Here is a 23,301-nt window from a genome sequence, read left to right as displayed (position 1 = left end):
GTTTAATTGCACACAGACATGTATTCAAAAGACGTACCCATTCTACAGGCTTTTTTTTTAGCCTATTGGTACTTTCTTTTTGATATATTTTATCAATAAAGTAAATTAAAAAAATATTGTTCAACAAAATAGTTTATACATTAACAATAATAGCAATGTGGCATACTTACCATGCACTAGTTCTGTATCCAGACTTCAGAGATACTCAAAAAAGTATTTTCAATATGGGTATAGGTAGACCTAGGGCCAGTAGAGACTTTTTCTCTAAGCATATTTTCAGCTTATGTTGTCACAGGCACTGTGGGATGGGATCAGCTAGATCAGTTTTTAAAATGATTAACACTAACAATTGCACAGTGTACATTTCACGGTATACATTGCAATAAACACTTAATAAACTGATAATATTTAATGCTACCCCAATCCATTTCAGTGTAATATTATTGTAGGCCCTATATTGAATAATGCCTCTAATGACAGCAGTACTTAATTGTGGCGGACTTTGTGGCTTGGCTGCCAAACTTCATGCTGATTGAGCTAACAGTTAGATTTCTTCATTTTTGTTAATATTTTATCAGATTTTTATATTATATATAATCAGATTGGGTGGTAAGATGGTTATATTTAATAACTTTAAAAATTAGCTCTACCCTAATAAACACCCTCCACAAGGAGGGTAAGCCACAGAAGGTCAGTGCTGAAAAGGCTAGCTGGAAAAGGTGCACAAGCAACAGGGATGGCCGAAGCCTTGAGAGGACTGCCAAGAAAAGTTGATTCAAGAACTTGGGAGAGCTTCACAAGGAGTGGACTGAGGTTCATGTTAGTCCATCAAGAGCCGACACGCACAGATGTCTTCAGGTAAGAGGCTACAACAGTGGCATTTCCAATATAAAGCCTCTCCTGAAACAGACAAAGTTAGTCTTACCTCTGCTAAAGACAGAAAGAACTGGACTGTTGCTCAGTGGTCCAAAATCCTCTTTTCAGATGAAAGCAAATGTTCCATTTCATTTGAAAATCAAGGTCCTAGAGTCTTAAGAGTGGAGAAGCCCAGAATCCAAGGTGTGTGAAATTTCTGCAGTCTGTGATGGTTTAGAGTGCCATGGCATCTGCTGGTTTTGGTCCACTTTGTTTCATCAAGTCTACTTAACAGTCCAGTTCTGTCTGTCCTTAGCCCAGGTAAAACACTTCTGACCTTGTCTGTGGTTCAGGAGTGGCTTGAGATTAGGAATGCAAAAGTTGTAGCCCCTTTCCTGAAGACGTCTGTGCATGGTGGCTCTTGATGGACCGATTCTAAACTTGGTCCACTCCTTGTAAAGCTCTCCCAAGTTCTTAAATTGACTTTGCTCAACAATCCTCTCAAGGCTCTGGTCATCTCTGTTGCTTGTGCACCTTTTCCAGCCAGCCTTTTCAGCAATGACATTCTGTAGCTTACCCTCCTTCAGGAGGGAGTCAATGATTGTCTTCTGGACAACTGTCAAGTCAGCAGTCTTTCCCCTGATTGCGATTGCGTGTACTGAATTAGACCAAGAGATACACAGTATTTATCCCATTTTCCTCAAACTCAAAATGAAATATTCTAATATTTTAAGATACTGGATTTCCGATTTTCATGAGCTACAGTATAAGCCATAACCATCAAAATAATAATAAAAAAAGCCTTGAAATATTTCACTTTAAATGTTATAAATGAAGACTATATGAAAGTTTACCTTTCTGAATTAAATTACCAAAAAAACCAAACAACAACAAAAAAAACTTTTTCATGATATTCCAATATTTTGAGATGCACTAGTAGTATGGCAACAGGGGCGTGATCGAGCTTCAAATGTGGGCAGCCAGGAGTCAGATTGAACTGGCAGGTAACACATGATGTGTTTCACCTGTGTTTGATTACGGGCAATTTATTTAAGAGTGTGTCTTGTGTTCTTACAGAGAAGCCAGTAACCAGAGAGAGAGAGAGAGAGAGAGCTGAGCAATCTAACGTCATGTGCTGACATGCATGCAAACAAACAGCAGAGTGAGGTCACTGCAAAGAGAAGTTTAAGAAAAGCACCTTGAGTTGGCAAGCCCATCTCTTATTTCCCAAGAACCTTAGAGTTACAGATAGCTAGAGTGGGGTTGTGACACTACATAATATTTTCTGGATTTCATTCAAATTTTGTATAAAATCAAGAACGTGTTCACCATTATGAGTGAGTCCTGTCATGTTCCGATTCAACAATACTGAAGATAGAAAAATGCAAATTCATGAAGAAATTCAGAATACTGCCCTGGTGGTCTGTAAATAATAATTGCTCAGTGTTATCCACGTACCACCACCTGAACTACCTTCTCCCCAACATTCTGGTACAAGTTGATCTTTGTCTCATTTGTCCATAGTATATTATTCCAGATATATACACATACAAAATCCATAGCTGAAAAAATTGTATTGTAGAAGTTTACACACAGGAAGGACATAAAAGACTTGGCACTGGAAGGCAGATAAAACACTTGTCAAGGCTTTCTTATATGATTAAAAAAATTTGCATGTCATTTCATTTCCATGCATGAATTTAATTAATAAAATCAGATCAAACTGAATACATAGCCAGCACCTTTGATCTGAAGCTGATATTTAAATATTAGATCTAAAGATCTATTACATCTAAAGGGCTTATTATAAATGAATACTTAAAATGTTTGAGGCTTACAAAAATGGTTTACATCTTGTAAACCCTCTGCATTTACTCTGGTGAAATTTTCTGTTGATTGCTGACTGACACAGATATGCCCACTTCCTGAGCAACCACTTCTCCAATCACTTTTGCTCCTTTAAGTTTGCACTTTGAGCTCATATTATTTAATTTCAACTCCAATATACTGTTGTAGACAGCTAAAATAAGTTTGTCAATGTCCAAATATTTACTGACCTGACTAGATGGCCTGTCGACGCTCTCAACGATGTACAGTAAACTCGTTTTTCTTCCATGCCTTAAGCATGATCGAAAAATATCCTTGTATCAAGAAAACAGTGCATCAGGGGACATACTGCAGTAGATATTTTAGGCTGTAACTAAAAGGCATCATTTCTTCTGCTTGTACTTTTCAATTTACTCATTTGATTCTTCAGTGTCATGCAAATATTTCCATATCTTTATAAAATTTAGCCATTTCATCATATTAAATCAATTTCAATATTTTTAGTAAAAGAACATTTCCCATGTAGAGAGCTGCAAAATGTCCCAATAAATCTAAAGCTTTGTCATGTCACAGCTTATGCAGGTTCTCAAAAAGTCCAAAGATTAAGGGGGAGCAGTTTCTAAAAAGAATTTTATTTCAGTTTTTCATTATAAAGACTATGACCCTATGTACAATTCTGATTTGTACTTTCATTTAAGATAATTACAGAAACAGAAAAAGGAATCATTAATGATAGTCTGCCTTAGACTTTAAACAGCTACACACAAATCTGAGAGTGCAGGAGACAAATCAGAAAGCAGCAATCAGTAGTAATCCTCGACATCAGCCTTTTCTCCTTGATTCTGAATCTGCTGCTGCTTTCTGTAGAGGTCAGCGATCTGAGAGAGAGAGAGAGAGAGAGAGAGAGAGAGAGAGAAAGCATGGCATTTTTGTTATGTATTACTGACTGTTGGATACGAATACAAATTTTATATTATAAAAAAAAATTCTAATCACTTATGAAGCTGAAAATGCACGACAATCGTCTTGATAATTTAAAGGAGCTGTTTGCAGTTTTTTTGGAGTCTGCTGCTCAATGCAGTTGCAAGGTAAACAACTGTGGATGGGTTCAACTGAACCCATCCACAGTGTGTTGCTTTTCAGAGAAAAGGGGCTGGGGTGAAACAGAAGCCTGAATTTAAACCAGAAACACAGCATGTTCTGCAAATTACCACCATTAAAATATTACAGATTCTCACTGGGCTTTACACATAGAACCAAGCCTTTCAATCATGTAATGAAAAGGAAAGTGTATGCTGAGGGGTTTGCTGAAGTCTGAGGAAAAATGTATTGCTGAAGATTGAAGCAAATGGTATTGTTTGTTTTTCTCCTATTTTCTGAAAATTATATTTCATGTGAGATATTTTCTTTGTAAAAGCAATTGTAATATAACATTACTTTAAAAAAAATCACAGTAAGTTTTTTTTTCCCAATTTAAATGAAATAGAAATTTCATATATTCTGTTTTGTTCTGGTGCACTTCATCCCTGACTACAATGCTCAGAGTTCAAGAGCAAAATTGCATAAAGTAGGAGAAAACAGGATCCATAAAAACAAACATTCAATGTGTGACGAAGCAGACAGAGACACAGATGCACTCACTCTCACTGAACGTGCTTAACAGTTTGATCAGTGTTCAATAACAGAGCACAGGATAAAGTTGCATTTTTAACCTGAAAACAAAGCGTTAACTGTAGTTTGGCAGGGTCTTAAGGACAAATTTTTAAGCCATGGTATGCTGCCCAATGGGCTCATTACACCAAATAATTCTGTATCAGAAATTCAAATTGTGTTCCAATATATTTTCTATTACCTGCACTCCTGTAGTAGCATCCTCTGGTTTCTTGTCATCTCTGATGCGAAGGAATCGAGGAAAGCGAAGGGAAATCCCTTTGTCTGGGTCCACCTAGTGGACAAAAGGAGCAATTCATGTTGAGTCTTCTTACTAATTCTTGTAATACAAAGGACACATTGTTAATTTGCTTTGCAAAGATGAAATTGGAAACTCCATTTTCCTCTGGCAAAGTAAAAAGATTTGGACAAAAGTACAGACTTTCTAATATAGAACAGAAAATATGGAAATAATACCACAATATAATGTCTTGCAATATATTAAAGACACATGGGTCAACCCTCTAAATGACAAGGTTAAAGACAGACTTTCATAATATTCAATAAACATTCATGTAGAACATTTAGCACAGTGTAGGATTCTTTATGCAAATGAGAATGTACATACTGTAGCTAATGGTCATAATTAATTGTGTAGCCTTGCTAAATCTTTAAAGTCTATACTACCAGAGGCCAAAACACCCCTATAAGGAGTAGATACAGACTAATTACAAGAATATAACTTCTGATACAGTTGAATCAGAAGTGACACTGACCAATCCTATTGCTGCCTTGTAAACCGGAGACAGTGACAGATCTGCACATTTCACTTCCCACACTTGCACAGCATCCAGCCAAACATCTGGCTCTGCTGACTGATCCACTCTGTAGTAGGGACGGGGTTTAGGAAGGATGTGCTCCTGAGAAATACATTACTTTATAAAAGTTTGTACATTTTGCAGAAATTTACATCAACTAACTGGCATTAATCACTGATGATTAGTAGCAAATCTGAGAAATATATGAAATTTATTGTTATGATGTTAAACAGTCTGGAATTCATGTATAAGAATACATTTGGTTAAACAGAAACTAAAAAATACTACTGTACCTTTAAGAAATTGTAAAGCTGCTCCAGATCTTCATCTTTGAAGCCTGTTCCTATCTACAACACCAAAAGTTGTTTAAGATCCCTTAAATTCACACACAACTATAGGAACAGCTTTATCTGGATAACTGGGACAGAAAGGATAAAACTTAGGAAAAGTTTATTAAAGCACCTATTTGCCAGTATGGACATTAAGGTGCAAAAGACTGGAGGTTTAGGTTCAACAGAATGAAGGCAAGATGTCATACCAGATTTACAATCTTGGTTCTAATTTGTTATAAATGCGCTTGAAAACTTGACTAGTATAGTTAGATTGAGCTGCCAGAGATAACCGACAGCCCATGTTAACAGAAAAGGGAAGATACACTGAGACTTTGAAACTATCATCCATTAATTATGAGGACAGAATTTTTTCAGAGATTTCTCAGCCCTGTGCACAACAAAAGTAAATCGCGCAACATTTAGCATAGTTAATGTGGGTACAAGATACCAAATCTGTGTTTCGCAACCAGAGATCCATGGACCCCTTGTGGTCTGGGACATAATTACAGGGGGTCTGTGGGACTGTTTCTAAAAATATTTTTTTTAAATATGTGCATCGTTTTTGTTAAACATTTCAAAATGTACTGTAAATGCATTTTTAGGTCCATAATCATAACGCTTGAGCCTTAACATTAATTCAGGGCTGTAAAGTGCAACATGTTGCACATACTAAGGGGAGAGGGGATAAATAAATAAATAAATAAATAAATAAATAACCGACCAAGTATAATATTTTTGTCTCATTTGTTTAACTGGGTTCTCTTTATCAACTTTTAGGACTTGTGTGAAAATCTGATGTTTTAGATCATATTTATGCAGAAACATACGGTAGAACACTCTAAAGGGTTCACAAACTTTCAAGCACCACTGTAAGATTTTAACTGCCATTTGTGGATGCAGTCACAAACTGTGTTTACAGATGATGAGTTTCAGAGGTGTTCCTGAGCCCATGCAGTGATTTCCACAAGAGAATCAGGCATGTTTCTAATGCAGTGTCACAGGCCTGAAGATTACAGGCATCCAGTGGTGGTATTTGGCCTTGTGTACAGAGATTTCTCCAGATTCTCTGAATCTTTTAATTATATTATGTACCAGGGCTTTACACTAACTTTTTTGCTCACTGGCCACTGGTTTTCCCGAGTCACTAGCCATTCAGCCTTTTCACTAGCCACAATTTTGTTGCCAGGAAATTAAAGTTTTTTCTTCACCATGATACGTTAAAGTTCGGAAGATCTAGATTTAATTATGAATGGCAGCATATAATGTATCTCTACAGTAGCACTCAAGTATTCAGTGCTGTTAAGGTAGCTCCCTATATGAAAACATGCAACCAATTCAGAAAATATAACAAAAATATAAACAGAGTATTCTGTTTATTGAACTCAAATTCAAGCCCCTTACAATATGAAATATCGTATAATATGAAAAATAACATTCAGTACAACTGAACTGATTCTAATATTAAAAGTCCAATTCAAAACATTTATCAATGGAAAACATTTGATGTTTATAATATCAATATTAATATTAATAAAAATTAATATTAATAAAAAATGTTTATTAATAGTGTGTGTATGTGAACATGTGTAGAGATAGACATTAAATGTCCTCATTACATTCATTATCAGATGAGTCTGAATGGTCCATGAAAAATGGTCTTCTTTATAGTTTCGAGTTTAAAATTACTGGTGCCTGTCTTTGCCATACTTTCTACAGTCTTTGCAGTACATGGTATTTTCAGTTTTGCTATGAACTAGCCAATCTCGCCCTAACTTCCATTTGTCATTGAACTGTCTTATCTTCCTATTAGCGTCTTGTTCATCTCCATGGCTATAGCCAGCTATGAGGCCCCCGAGGTCTGGACCTCGGTCATTTTTAAGAGCTGAAAATACATTTGTACGCTAAATATTCAACTGGATAAAAAAATAAAGAATAACATTAAAACGTCTCTGTAAAAAGTGCATTGTTAATTATGTTAAATGTTGATTCTGTCTTCTGTGTCTGTTTCGTGCATGAGGCTCTGAGACTAAGAACACAAAAACGAATGAGCGCGCGACTCGGGAGAGGAACGCAGTGCAGGAGACACGGTTTTTCATGGTAATCATCAGCACACTTTCATCAAGCTGTTAAATTGACATTTTCGAAGCAGCGCAGTTGTAGCCTACCTTGTTTGTGATTTTAAAAATAAATAATTTGATAAGCCAAAGCAATAGAGTGGAAAGTTTCAACTTATGTTTGCCTTGGATAACTTTGCCTAAAGCATAGTGGTGTATACTGATTTTTTTTTTTTTGTGTGTAGGTTGTGACATCCCGAGAGGCTGCATTGGGGCAGCTATATTCCACGTAGATGGCTCCAACCAAGCCCTGTGATGACCTGGCGACTTGTCCAGGGTGTATCCCGCCTTTCGCCCGTAGTCAGCTGGGATAGGCTCCAGCTTGCCTGCGACCCTGTAGAACAGGATAAAGCGGCTAGAGATAATGAGATGAGATGGCTCCAACCACAAGCAGCTATAACTCCATCTGGTGGTGGAGTTGGGAACTTCACCCCTCAGCACACAACACAGCAACACACCTGTGGCCAATGAGGGCCTAATGAGCAAGAGGGCTTTGTGAGAGCTAGAAACTCTCAGTGTGAATGGGGAGCTTGGGGGAGAGAGGTTCATGCACTCTCTTTTCTGAGTGGATCCTGCTGGGCGGAGTATTCATTGAAATGCTTATCTAGAATTCTTACCTGTGGAATTGTTTACTGAGATACTTACCCGTGTTACGAATGCCTGCTACTGGATTGCCACCGGGCTGAAGACTACATGGATTGTTGACTGGACTCAAAGTAAGGCAGAAGATTTTGTTTGTTCTGTGAAAAGGATATTGGACTGAAGGAAACCTGCCTATAATTTTGTTATTCTAAAGCCAGAGACATTGTTTGAGTTTGACTTTTGGGAATCAATCCTCATTTGAACATTGCAATTTGAGATACCTTTTCTGTTTAATCTCCTGGCATAACATTAAAAATCTTGATTTATTCTAACCCTTGTGTCCTTGCACTAATTGAAGGGTCCCGCTGAGAGCCAGTCAACCTCTCGTGATCTCACATATGGTGGAGGATGCGGGCACTTCAATCATCAATAATAGTGCATGTACGAGGAGGACACTGAACATTTGATTACTCAATTCTCCCAGTTAGCCATAGTCCCTCCACATAACAAGATGGAGGAAGTTTTGAAGGCCCTTATTGCAGGCCAGCAAGCCCAAATACAGGCAAGTGCGGCCCTCCTGGAGGAACAAAGGAAAGCCAACCAACTGAAGGCAGAGGAGTTGCAGCTACAGAAGAAGATGGCTGTTCAGAGTGTTGGCCCAATAAAGGCAAGTAACTTTATCTCCAAAATGGGGGCCACAGATGATGTTGAGGCATACTTGCACACCTTTGAAGCCACGGCCACTAGGGAAGGATGGCCCAAGGCACAGTGGGTTGGACTGTTAGCCCCATTCTTAACAGGAGAATCATTAAACGCTGTCCGAGACCTACCCCCTGACGACTACAAACTATGGTGCTCTGAAGGCTGAGATCCTCAGCAGACATGGGCTCACCAAGTTCGGTATGGCCCAACACTTCCACAGCTGGACCTTTCAAGCAGACCAGGCTCCCCGTGTGCAGATGCACAAACTTGCCAGAATCTCGAGGAAATGGCTGGAACCTGAAAAAACCACAGCTGCTGCAGTAGTAGAGGCCATTGTCGTGGATCACTACATATGAGCCCTGCCATATGAGGCGAAGCGCTTCATCAGCCAACAAGCCTTAACCACAGCTGAACTGACTGTCGAAGCTGTGGAAAAGTACCAGGCCACAACAGAAATGCTCCGTGCTTCCAGGAAGGACCCCAGGACTGCACCCCACTGCCGACAGGGGGAGGCTGCTCCAAAAACCCCAAGGTGTCCAGCCCAGCCACAGCAGGACCTGGCTATGCTCCAGGGGGAGCCAGAAGCCAGCCAGGTATGGTTAGAATTTCCCGTGATAGTGACACCTGACAATGCTTCCGGTGTGGGGATATGGGACACGTCTTGGCAGTGTGGGAAACCGGTGGACAAGCCTATGCCCACTGCAGGGTCCTCCAGCTCGCCATCCGCCCAGATGTTTGCATCACTCGTCGGGGTTGCAGATGGGCCCCCAGATCGGAACCCCCCCCCACCTGCCCAGTAACTGTGAATTGCCGTGACGTCGAAGCACTGTTAGATTCGGGTAGTTGGGTCACCTTGGTGCATAAGGACCTGGTGGATCCATCGTGTCTGACCACTGACGAAGTTCTCCCAGTTTCCTGCGTCCATGGAGACACCAAAGATTACCCCACCACTGAACTAAAAGTGACCACCACCAGGGGGACTATACACACGAGAGTGGGAGTGGTTGATTCCCTCCCTGTTCTGGTTCTGATTGGGTGAGATTGCCCAGCCTTCCACCTGCTGTGGAGAGAGACCCAGCAGAGGCCAGCCTGGGTACCCCGCAGTCGGAGAGGTAAGACTCATCCTGCAAACACACAAGTGCAACCCGCGCAACCGCTCAGCCCTGCTTTTGCCCTCGCAGGGATGACAGGCACCCAGGCCGACACAGAGACTGGCCTGGACACTGGAGAAGAGAACGTGGCCCCGGAAAGCTCTCCGAGCTCCAACGAGGAAGACGCCCCAGGCATCGAGGAGCTTCCCCCTCTCACAGGTCAGTATGGTACTGCCCAGTTGCAGGATCCCACGCTTGCAAATGCCTTAAGAAATGTGCAGGTGCTAGAGGGTGTACTGATAGGGGATAGAGCGAGCCCTACATACCCCCATTCTGCAGTTATACGTGGCCTAATGCATCAGGTTGTGAAGAAAAATGACAAAGTGCATGAACAGCTCCTTGTATCACAGCCCCACCGGGCGACTGTGCTCAATCTGGCACACACACATCCACTGGGGGCCCACCTAGGTGTAGAGAAGACAAAAGAAAGGATCTTACAACGTTTCTTCTGGCCTGGAGTGCACAAGGAAACAGAGAATTACTGTCGTAGTTGCCCAGAATGCCAGAAGGTGGTGCCTAAGCCCCCATACCGTAACCCGCTCATCCCCTTACCAATTATTGAAACTCCTTTTGAGAGGATTGGCCTGGATATAGTTGGTCCTTTGCCAAAAAGCCCCAGGGGGCATCAGTACATTCTGGTCATCCTGGACTATGCAACCCGTTACCCTGAGGCCATCCCCCTGAGGAAGGCTACCTCCAGACAAATAGCCAAGGAGCTGTTCCTCCTCGCCACCAGTCTGGGAATTCCAAAGGAAATATTGACGGACCAAGGCAGTCCATTCATGTCCAGGGTGATGAAAGAACTGTGTGCCCTGTTGAAGATCAAACAGTTGCGAACATCTGTCTACCACCCCCAGACAGATGGATTGGTCGAACGTTTAAACAAGACTCTGAAGTCAATGCTGGGGAAGGCAATTGAAGAGGATGGGCAGAACTGGGACCAGCTGCTGCCATACCTCCTGTTTGCAATGAGAGAGGTACCCCAATCTTTTACTGGCTTTTCGCCTTCTGAACTTTTGCTTTCTTACAGACCCAGAGGGCTGCTGGACATTGCCAAGGAGGCTTGGGAGGAGCAACCCTGCAGACAGCGGACCCTGATCGAGCATGTCGGGCCATGAAGGAGAGAATGAGGGCCATCTACCCGATAGTGCGTGAACACATGGAGACTGCTCAACGGCAACAGCAGGCCTCCTACAACCGACCTGCCCAGCCGAGAGAGTTTAAGCCGGGGGACAGAGTGCTGGTTCTGCTGCCGACCGTGGAATGTAAGTTCCTGGCAACCTGGCAAGGACCGTATGAGGTCATCGAGCGGGTAGGAAAGGTGAATTATAAGGTGAGACAGCCTGATGAAAGAAAACCTGAGCAGGTGTATCACGTTAACCTCTTGAAAAAATGGCACGCCAGGGAGGCGTTGTTCAGCTGTTTGCCCCCGACAGAGTCCAAAGAACCCGCCACAGAGGAGGTTCAGGTGGGGCCAGGCCTATCCCCACATCAGCGGCAGATGACCCTAGAGCTGGTGGACCACAACAGAGACATCTCCTCACTCCCCGGGCACACAGAGGTGGTCCAACATGAGATCCGCACCATCCCTGGCCGAACGGTGACCCAGCGTCCCTATCGTGTGCTGGAGGCTCGCAAGGTAGCTATCCAGGAGGAGGTGAGGAAGATGCTAGAGCTGGGAGTCATCGAAGAGTTCAAAAGTGCCTGGGCAAGCCCCATCGTCCTGGTTCCCAAACCAGACGGATCGGTGAGATTCTGCAATGATTATCACAAATTGAATGAGGTGTCAGTTTGATTCATACCCTATGCCCCGTGTTGATGACTTAGTAGACTCCTTAGGACATGCCCACTTCCTCAACACTCTGGACCTTACAAAAGGCTACTGGCAGGTGCCCCTGACCCCAGCGTCAAAGGAGAAGACAGCCTTTGCCACACCAGAAGGTCTCTACCAATACACACGGCTCCCATTTGGTCTGCATGGAGCACCTGCCACGTTCCAGCGCTTAATGGATCAGGTCCTTGCTCCCCACGAGGTATGCAGCTGCATTTTTAGATGATGTCATTCAAAGTCCGGGTTGGGAAAGTCATTTACCCCATGTACAAGCTGTGCTTGATTCCCTCAGAGATGCAGGTCTCACGGCAAACCCCCAAAAAAATGCAGGCTGGCCTTCAGTGAAACTAATTACCTGGGGTACACCGTTGGCCAGGGACTGGTCAAGCCACAGGAAGCGAAGCTGCGGGCCATCCAGGACTGGCTGCAACCCCTCACAAAGAAGCAGGTGAGGTCATTTTTGGGCCTAGCCGGCTACTACCAGCGTTTTATTGCCAATTTTGCCTCCATTGCTGCACCCCTGACAGATCTGACAACCAAACGGCACTCAAGAATGGTGAAGTGACCTCAAGAATGGTGAAGTGCTAATGTAAAGCCCTGTTAAGTACCATAGATGCGATCCCCAAATTCTTTGCAGTTTTACATTGAGGAACAGTATTCTGAAACTGTTGCACGATTTGCACATGCAATCTTTCATACAGTGGTGATCCCTCCCCTTCTTTACTTCTGAGAGACTCAGCCTTTCTGGGATGCTGTTTTCACACCCAAATCATGTGACTGACCTGTTGCCAATTAATCCAATTAGTGTTTTTTTTTTCTTTTCTTTTCTTGCCCTTGTGCCAACTTCTTTAAAACCTGTTGCTGACATTGAATTCAAAATGCACGTTTTTTCAAAAAATAAGATCTCATTTTCAACATTTGATACGTTGTCTTTATACCATTTTCGATGAAATATAGCGTTTCCATGATTTTGCTAATCATCACATTTTGCTTTTATTTATGTTTTACACAACATTCCAACTTTTTTGGAATTGGGGTTGTACGTGGAACACGTTTTTATTTATTTGTTCATTTTTGTTGTCCTAACCCTAGATTTTGGAGCAGTGAGAGTAATGATCATGGGTTATTGTTCAATAAACTGAACCTTTTTATTTCTAAAAACCTGCTTGTGTTTGACTAGCATGTGACGCAGTAAACTACTTTTGTCATGTTGGTGAAGCTTGTTAGATTTCTCTGGGGGGTTTAATTTCTCTGATTAAATGATTCAACAAATTCTTTAGTGTAAGTGAAGCTTCATTTAATGTAGAGTAACTGGTACCTTAGCTCACTACTCTTTCCAAGTAGCTTGCTCAACACTGCTAACTAGCTAGATGACAAGAAAATGAAGCGGTATTCTCAAGTGCTCTACCAAAACTCCAAACGAGCCCATGAAAAAAAAACTAAAAAAGAGCCAGTGGCAAATGAAATTAGAGGCAAAACAAAAGGATAGTTTACAGATATGCCTGAAAACTTTTCTTGTTAAAATCTGGAGTTTGTGTGCTCTGTATACAACATTCATGTCCTTTGCCAGCCACATAGCTGTTTAACTGATGAATTGCATTACTTGTTTTTGGAGATGGTAACTGACATTTTTATACTTGTGCTACAATTTTGTGGCCTGTGCTACAAAACTGTCAACCCCCGTAGCACCAGTGATGTGTACCAAATAAATAAATAAAAGTTACTGTACAGCCCTGATTAATTGATTCAACAAATTCATCATCCAGTATACTAGCCAGCCGGAATGCAGCACTGTGGAGTTCTCCTACCTTACAGACAGACTGAAACTCCTCATTCTCCTCATCATAGCAGCTAAGCAGGAAACCCCCATAGCTACCGGCTCTCTTGCCCTTTCCAAGATATGCACCAATCACACACAGATCCACTGTGTCCCCCACACCTTCCAGATAATCCTTCTTCAGCTGTGGAAAGAGAATAAAGGAGAAAACAAGTATGAAAGAAGTTAGACACTAGGTTACTAATGTGTGGTATCTTGGGAAAACTCTTAAAATACTCATAGTATAAAATGCAAATATAATGATTTCTAATAATCTACAAAAATGTTTGAAGTGATAAAATAATATTGCTAATAAACATGGAATGCCACCAAGGTGGACTTTGGAGTAGCCTCATAACCTCTGGATTATGAATAAAGACTACTTGGGTCCATTAATACTTGGACACTGACGGTTATCATTTTAGCTGCCAACCACAGTATAATGTACTGGAGTTGAAATTAAGGTATTTACATTAAAGGGTATTTACATTCATATTGTGTGAACAGTTTAGGAATTACAGCACTTTTTTTTAAATTACTGTTTAATACACTAGTATGCTAGTAAGGAGGGAGTGTGAACTTTAATTCAGATGTTTATGACAACTCACATTACATACATTTTTTTATGAACAGCCTGCTTTACTCATACACGTGCATCTCAAACAATTAGAATATCGTGAAAAAGTTAATTTTTTCGTTATTTAATTCAAAAAGTTAAACCTAATGTATTCAATATTCATGACAAAGTGAACAATTTCAAATTTTTTTTTAAATTTTGATGATTATAGCTTATAGCTCATGAAAATCAGAAATCCAGTATCTCAAATTATTAGAATAGTTCCTAAGATGAAATAAAAAAAAAGGATTTACAATACAGAAATGTCCAGTTTCTGAAAAGTACGGTATGTTCATTTATGCACTCAATACTTGGTTGGGGCTCCTTTACTACAAATTACTACATCAAATGTGGCACGGCATGGAGGTGATCAGCCTGTGGCACTGCTGAGGTGTTACTGAAGCCCAGGTTGCTTTGAATAGTGGCCTTCAGCTCATTTCTATTTTTGGGTTGGGTGTTTCTCATCTTCCTCTTGACAATACCCCAAAGATTCTCTGTGGGGTTCAGGTCAGGCGAGTTGACTGGCCAATCAAGCACAGTAATATCATGGTCAGCAAACCATTTGGTAGTACCTTTGGTACTGTGGGCAGGTGCCAAGTCCTGCTGGAAAAGGAAATTGGTGTCTCCATAAAGCTTGTCAGCGGATGGAAGCATGAAGTGCTCTAAAATCTACTAGTAGATGGCTGTGTTGACTTTGGACTTGATAAAAACACAGTGGACCAACACCAGCAGATGACATGGTACCTCTAATCATCACAGAATCTGGAAACTTCACATTGGACGTCAAACACCTTGGATTCTGTGCCTTTCCACTCTTCCTCCAGACTCTAGGACCTTGATTTCTGAATGAAATGCAAAATTTACTTTTATCTGAAAAGAGGATTTTCGATCACTGAGCAACAGTCCAGTTCTTTTCGTCCTTAACCCAGGTAAGATGCTTCTGACGTCTCTGGTTCAGGAGAGGTTCGCTATTAGGGATGCAGCAGTTGTAGCCCCTTTCCTGAAGACGTGTGTGTATGGTGGCTCTTGATGCAATGACATCAGCCTCAGTCCACTCCTTGTGAAGCTCTCCCAAGTTCCTGAAATTTACTTTTCTGGACACTCCTCACTTGCGCCCCTTTTCTGGCAAACCTTTTCAGAAGTGGCCTTCTGTGGCCTACCCTCCTTGTGGAGGGTGTCGATGATGGTCTTCTGGACAACTGTCAAGTCAGAAGTCTTCCCCATAATTGCGGCTGCGTGTACTGAACTAGACCGAAAGATACAGTATTTATACCATTTTACTCAAACATGAAATGAAATATTCCGGTATTCTGAATTTTTTTTTTTGCACTGTAGGCCAGAATGATCAAAATAGGTACCCCAAAGGCTGCTGCAGCATGCATGGACAAGTGCTGACCAGCACTGTGAAGAGATTTTTCAAGTCATTTTACACACACAAGTTGTATTATTTTAATTTTGTATGAACGCAAAGACCAAGTTTTTTCCATTACAAATGTCCACTTTTTATGCATATTAAATGTAATATTTTATCAATTAAACAACTAAAAACAGGCTGTTCCAGCCTTTGCACAGCACATTGGACAGGTGGCTGACAGCCTGTTCACAGAGCATGTTTTCTGATGGCTCGCTCAATTTCCCATTGGTCGGAATTGCTCGGAAACACTGAGAGACTAATAGATTGTCTCTTCAGCTGCATTTTCATATAAAAATTATGCATGTCACCCTACTATAAGTGGTTGAAATATTCAATTAAACCTTTAGTTCTGATTACAAAATGGCTTTTTTTTTTTTTTACATAAATAGAAAGCTTAGACGGTCCATTTAAAAAAAAAAAAGTGAGCTCAAATAATTTGATGCGAAACTGCCTCACAAATTTATTAGCCCAAATCTACTCACTGCCAACTCTACGCAAGAAACACGGCGGATCCGGCGCATGCGCGGAATGTCAACAAGTGACACAAATGCTTAAAGAAACTGATGTTACCTTTCAAATATACAAAGAATTGTGTTAGTCATCACTTTCTAAAGCCATATTTCCTTTGCATGAATCTTGGCACTTAAATTTGCATGGATATTATGGAATCGTTGCCGACGTTTCTGCGCATCTCAATGGCTGATTCATGGTTTAAAATCCTGATTTGGGCAATTCCAGCGTTATGGACGTGACACTTGAACTCAAAATGGCAACAAATGACCCAGTGCATGTTTTATTGTCTCCCAGTATTTAAACAGGTGTTGCATATTTTAAGGCTGTACCATACTGGAGAAGTGATAGAACAAGAACAATTCCCAGAGTACATCTAGGGCATGCCAGAAAATGCCAATAAAAGATGCGTTATGGATGTGACAGAAAAAGTATCACTTTTCTTGGGTGACTGTACATTTTTATCAAACTCTGTGAAATCGTAAACCTAATGTCGAAATGGAGATATCCGTTTGATAGAGGGGTCCAAGGTGAATATTAAAAAATCTTTGTTTAAAATATTTTGTATTTCATGCAGAGTTTCGGAAGGAAAAGTCAGCGTTATGGATGTGACGAAATTCCGTTATGGATGTGACGCGTCTGAAATAGACCTGGCATATGTTTAGAAAATCAGCAATTTAACCACCATAACCCTTTGAAAAACTCTCTATCAGCTAAAACTATCAAAGTTCTTAAATAATATTTAGGATGGCTATTGTTTTGCTGTTTTGTGGATTTTAGCATTCATTTCTGTGGCTTGTGGCAATAATATAGAATTGTACATGATCAAAGTTGATTTTAGCTTGGGTTTTACATTATAAGAAAGAAAGACTGACAGTGACATATTAGGTTGGTTACAAATTGGTTCAGCTTGTTCACATCTGTAAAATACAGGCCTAGGTGATATCTCTGGGAGTGGTTTTGATGTATTACATGTTGCTTTATTTTTGCATGGTGAGGTTGACATTTACATGGAATTGCCCATATATAGCCAATGTCAGTAGTTGCAACCACCAACAGGAGATAATAGAAGGTAAACATCGCATGTTAAGCATGCTACTTTGCCAAGTTGAAAAGAATATTAATTTCTCTATGCATAAACGATTAAATACAACAAAAATAATTATATTTCTGACCACAACAGCAGCTTTCATGAAACATAATAAATAAATCCCAAAACACCACATTTTTAAATTCAGAAATTTAAAATTATGTAGGCCCAGAGGCATTAAAAATAAAGGACATTATAGGGATTAAATAACCCATTTAAATACGTTGTACATACATTATATATATTAGCAGATTATGATATTGCTTCTTTTTTAATTTCATTGATCACAATTGTTTTGATATAAACTAACACTTCATTAGTAATGTCATGACAATATTCAACTGAAAGAGAAAGGACTTACCCAGTAAATTTGTCAGCAGTAACTAGTGAATGGTGATGTAAAAGAAATAGATTTCGTTAACTTATAAGTTTTAGATTCAATCATTGTAAGAACTTTATGGAGACATGGTTAAACCCAATGATTCCAGAGGAGGCTATCAAGCTAGCAGGCCGTGCTACACACCAAGCCGATAGGATGCTAGACTCCAGTAAGAACAGAGGAGGCGGACTTCGTGTTTACACAAACAACAACTAGTGTACAAATGCTAAGATCACTGACTCCCACTGCTCTGCAGACCTGGAGTATTTAACATTTAAGTGCCGTCCCTTCTATTCACAGTAGGGAATTTACAGTAGTCATAAATCACTACTGTATACATACCTCCTGATGCTAACACTGCAGCTGCATTAGGCTATCTACTAGATGTGATTAACAAACAACAGAATGTGCATCTGAAAGGAGTGTTTGTAATAGCACACGATTTTAACCATGCAAACCTAAAGACTGTCCTCCCAAAATTCCATCAACATGTCCAGTGCTCCACAAGAGGAAAAAACACACTAGACCATGTTTATATCAACATTAGGCATATGTTTAAGGCATCTCCTCTTCCACATCTGGGCCAGTCTGACCACATCTCCCTGTTCCTAACTCCGGGACACAGACCCATTATCAACACAGTTAAACCAACAACGAGAGTTATACAAGTGTGGCAAAGTGGAGCTTTTGAACAGCTTCAGGACTGCTTCAGTCACACTGACTGGACCATGTTTGAGTATGAGGACCTTAACACCAACACTTCCACTATCCTCTTTTACATGAACTGCATGGATACTGTGACTACCACAAAACAAATCCATATCTTCCCCAATGACAAGCCATGGATCACAAAAGACGTCTGAGTACTGCTAAAGGCCTGCAACAAGGCTTTCAAGGCTGGGGGGACACAGCAGTACAGTGTTGCCAGGTCGGAACAGCAAAGAGGTATCAGAGAGACCAAAACAGCCTACAGAAGGAGGATTGAGGGCCACTCTAACAACACGGACCCCCGTCGGGCATGACAAGGTATACATCACATCACAACTCAAAACACCAACATGACCTCCAGGAGCAACAGTGCCTTACTGGCAGAGCAACTCAACCACTTCTTCAGTAGTCATGAGAGGGACAGCACAAGGACCATCATGACCACTGTTCCAGCCACAGACACGAGCTGCCTCATCATACAATCTGCAGATGTTACATGCACACTCCGTAACAAATATATGGAAAGCAGCTGGCCCGGATGGTGTCCCAGGACGGGTCCTCAAAGACTGTTATGGAATTAACTGAGGTATTTACAAATATCTTAAGCCTATCACAGTGCACTGTCCCCACCTGTCTGAAGACATCTACCATAGTGCCATTTCCAAAGCAGTCCATAACAACATACCTCAACAACTACCGGCCAGTAGCTCTGACACCTACAGTATACTCATGAAGTGCATGGAGAGACTGGTACCCAAATGCATCAAGGACGCTCTCCCACTTACTCTGGACACTCATTAGTTCATATACAGAATCAACAGATGACACCATCTCCATTGCCCTCCACACTGGACTGCACCATTTGGAACAACAAAGAGCATATACACGATCGTTGTTTGTGGATTACAGCTGTGCATTTAACACAATCATCCCCAATAGACTGTTCCACAAGATGTTTGACCTAGGCCTCCATCACAACATATGCCTGTGGATACTGGACTTTTTAAGTAACTGGCCACAGTCAGGATGGGCCCTCACTGCTCCTCCCCTCTCTCGCTAAGCACAAGAACCCCACAGGACTGTGTTTTGAGCCTTTTCCTGTACTCTCTGTACACGCATAACTGCATACCATCGCACAGCACAAACACCATCTTAAAATTTGCAGATGACACAACAGTGGTGGGACTGATCACTGGAGAGGAGTCTGCCTACAGAGAGGAGGTTCAGAGGCTGACGGGCTGATATGCTGAGAACAGCTTTGCTCTGAATACCAAAAAGACCAAGGAGCTGACAGTTGATTTCAGAAGACATCAGGATATTCATCTGCCATTGAATATAAATGGAGAAGAGGTGGAGAGCATCTCTAGTTTCAGGTTCTTGGGTTCACACATATCAGAGGACTTGATGTAGACATACAACACACACACTGCCTTGTTAAAAAAAAAAGCACAAAGACACTATTCCCTGAGAACTCAGGAAAATCAACCTGTCCCAACAGCTGCTGATGTCCTCCTACCGCTGTACCATTGAGTGTCCTCACAAATAGCATCTTGATATGGTAACAGCTCTGCAGCAGATGACAAGGCACTACAGAGTCATAAAAACTGCAGAAAAAAAAATCAACAAGCAACTGCCTGCTCTTGAGGATATATACACATCCTGCTGCGTGCGGGGGGGACACCACACTGCATCCTAAAGGACTAATCCCACCCCACCCATCAGCTCTTCAAATGTCTGCCCTCAGGCAAGCACTACAGAACAATCAAAGCACTCACCACAAGATTCAGAAACATTTTTGATATCAACTCTACCACCACACTGAACTCTGAAGTCACAAACACATACAGCAACCAATTATGTGTCAAGCTACCCACATTTAGTGCAATATTTTTTCTTATCATTATCTATTATCAAGTGCATTACCCTCTATTGTGCAATATCCATTAGCACAATACCTAGTACCAGTGCAATACTTATGACCAAGTGCTCAGTGTATGTTATGTGAATGTCTGTAGATTGTACATCTTTCTTGTTTGTAAATCCTTATGTCTGTATATATCTTTTTTGTAAATATTGCATCTTTTATGTATGTATACATTGAGGACCGTTTCGTAAGGCAGTGCACTGAATTTCGTTGTGTATCTTACACAATGACAAAGCAGTCTTAAATCTTTGAGAGTGGGAAATGAGGAACTGGGAACAGATGCTGGAATTCAAATGGGTGCTTTTTATTTACTCTACCCTTTTCAGTGACTTTCCTGTTCTCACACAGACATGCACATGGGAGAGATACAGCGCTCTCTTTTGGTACTGGCTATGTAAAAGACACACGTTAATAGACAGCCAGTAATTAGACACAGCTGTACCTTGTCACACATGACCTGCTGGTTCAACCTGACTCCTCACCGTTCACAGACCACGCTCAACCACACCCTTGCTGCCACATACCCCCCACTGCCTGACTCAGGCCGGGGAGCCGTCCAGCCTGCAGCTGACCCCCCCGGCGGCAGAAGTAATCCGCTACTACCATCTGTGCCCCCAGCCTGTGGACCACATTGAATGTAAAGGGTTGAAGGGCCAGGTACCAATGAGTGATCCACATGTTGGTGTCTATGCAGTGGAGCCACTAGAGTGGGGCATGGTCATAATAGAGGCTGAATGGGCGTCCAAGCAGGTAGTACTAGAGAGAGAGAGAACCGCCCACTTGATTGCCAGACACTCCTTTTCCATGGTGCTGTACTTTGACTCTCGCATGGAGAGCTTGTGGCTGACGTACAACATCGGGCGCTCCTCCCTCTCCACCACCTGGGACAAAATGGCCCCCAGCACTTTGTCCGATGCGATGGTCTGTAAAATAAAAGGGAGAGAAAAGTCGGGAGAATGCAACAGTAGGCCCCCACACAAAACCACTTTTACCTGAGCAAAAGCCCATTCACACGGCTCCGTCCACTGGACCAGATCTGGTGCCCCCCATTTTAGTGAGGTCAGTCAGGAGGCTGGTGACGTCTGAATAGTTAGGCACAAACCAGCTATTACAGCCAGTCAGCCCCAGGAACTGCCTCACCCCCTTTTTGGTCTTAGGCCTTGGGCAGGTCGCAATCACTGTAGTCTTATTAATTTTGGGAGACGCACCTAGCCATGACACAAGTGGAAACCCAGATTTTGTACTTCCACCTGTCCAATTACACACTTTTTTTGGGTTTGCTATGAGTCCAGCACACCTAGTGACCTCAGGACAGCTTGGAGATGTTGTAAATGCTGCTCCCAATCATTACTATAAATAATTAGGTCATCTAAATAGGCCGTAGCATATGCATTGGGGGTGACAGAGAATTCGGCCCATGAGACACTGAAATGTCGCTGGGACTCCAGAAAACTCAAAAGAAAGGGAGACAAATTGGTGTAAACCAAACAGAGTGGAAAAGGCTGTTTTCTCACTGGATAGTGGAGTCAAGGGGATCTGCCAAGATCCCTTTGTTAAATCCAGTGTTGAATAAAAGCAAGCTGCGCCTAACCAATCAAGCAGTTCATCAATGTAAGGTACTGGATGTGTGTCAAATTTAGACACTGCATTGACTTGCCTATAGTCCACACAGAACCGGACCAACCCGGTGGTCTTGGGAACTAAGACCACTGGACCGCTCCAGTCACTGTGCAACCCCTCAATTACTCCCATCTTAAGCATCGCCTGGAGTTCATCCTGAACTACATTTTTCTTGTGCTCAGGAAGTTGATACAGGATGCTGTGAACCACCACCCCTGGGGGAGTCTCGATGTGGTGTTCTATGAGGTCAGTACAACCAGGGAGGGGTGAGAACACATCGCAGAACTTCTTGTGCAATCTGATCACCTGTACTCTCTGGGATGGTGGCAGGTGGTCTCCACAGAGAACTGGGATGAATTGGGCCACACTTTTTGGACTTACCCCCAGTCCCAGCTCTGCCCTCTCCAGAACTACCATGACCATATTTTTTTTTTTGTGTGTGTTTACACACACACACACACACACACACACACACAGAGCTCGAAAAACCTCATGTCCAATCGTCCCAGACTACTAAAGTCTGTGCAAGGATGAGTAAAACTTTAACAGTAATCATCCGATCGGACGACAAAAGTTAGTGCTGGCAACCTAAGCAACAGGCACACAGGTGCTACGAGAGCAGGGAACCAGTCTAAAGTAGCTCGTCTTATTTCACGGGAAATGCATTAAAAAGTTTTATTCAACAACACGACAATATATACAAGTACAAAAATATTTTGAGGAAATAATTCAAATTTCCTTGTTTCTGGTTATAATTCGTTGAAGTATGCGTGTTCGAGTGTACTAGAAAAGCTAGGCTCAGAGGGGTCCACGTAATGACGTAATTATACCAACTGGCTAAGGGTGACAAGGGTCAAGGACATTGTGTGTCAGCAGCATGGTTGAAGTGGGCAGGTGTCAAACTTGGAACTTTTATATCACAATTGGAGTTAATAATAAACAATATCACTGAATAATGTCCCTTACCTCTGTGTGTGTGTGTGTGTGTGTGTGTGTGTGTGTGTGTGTGTAATATAGTGGGGCAAAAAAGTATTTAGTCAGTCACCAATTGTGCAAGTTCTCCCACTTAAAAAGATGAGAGAGGCTTGTAATTTTCACCACAGGTATACCCTCAACTATGAGAGACAAAATGAGAAAAAAAAAATCCCGAAAATCACATTGTCTGATTTTTAAAGAATTTATTTGCAAATTATGGTGGAAAATAAGGCTACGTTCACACTGCAGGCTGAAGTGACTCAAATCCGATCTTTTCGCCCATATGTGACCTGTATCTGATCTTTTATTGACAATATGAACAACACAGATCCGATTTTTTCAAATCCGACCCAGGCCGTTTGGATATGTGGTCCTAATTCCGATTCC

At 41.6% G+C, this 23,301-nt stretch overlaps 1 protein-coding gene across 4 annotated transcripts in view; it reads right to left on the bottom strand.

Moving 5' to 3' along the window:
• Positions 1-3,295: 3,295 nt before the first annotated feature.
• The window catches only part of lig1 (ligase I, DNA, ATP-dependent), a 101,625-nt gene continuing 81,619 nt past the window's right edge, over positions 3,296-23,301 (bottom strand). For 2 of the 4 annotated variants that reach the window (XM_060905997.1, XM_060905998.1), the window contains exons 23-27: positions 13,671-13,823; positions 5,444-5,497; positions 5,109-5,252; positions 4,535-4,627; positions 3,296-3,560 (exon numbers count right to left, since the gene is read on the bottom strand). In XM_060905997.1, coding sequence (XP_060761980.1) covers positions 3,486-3,560; positions 4,535-4,627; positions 5,109-5,252; positions 5,444-5,497; positions 13,671-13,823 — 519 coding nt within the window. In that variant the 3' untranslated portion in view covers positions 3,296-3,485. Of the gene's footprint in view, positions 3,561-4,534; positions 4,628-5,108; positions 5,253-5,443; positions 5,498-13,670; positions 13,824-17,655; positions 21,243-23,301 lie in introns of those variants that run through there. The other 2 variants (XM_060905999.1, XM_060906000.1) reach the window with 2 other exon arrangements.

Source organism: Neoarius graeffei, chromosome 23 (genome assembly GCF_027579695.1).
Source record: "Neoarius graeffei isolate fNeoGra1 chromosome 23, fNeoGra1.pri, whole genome shotgun sequence".
Classification (NCBI taxonomy): domain Eukaryota; kingdom Metazoa; phylum Chordata; class Actinopteri; order Siluriformes; family Ariidae; genus Neoarius; species Neoarius graeffei.
Note: the sequence above shows the minus strand (reverse complement) of the source record. Positions and strands in the feature narration are given on the sequence as shown.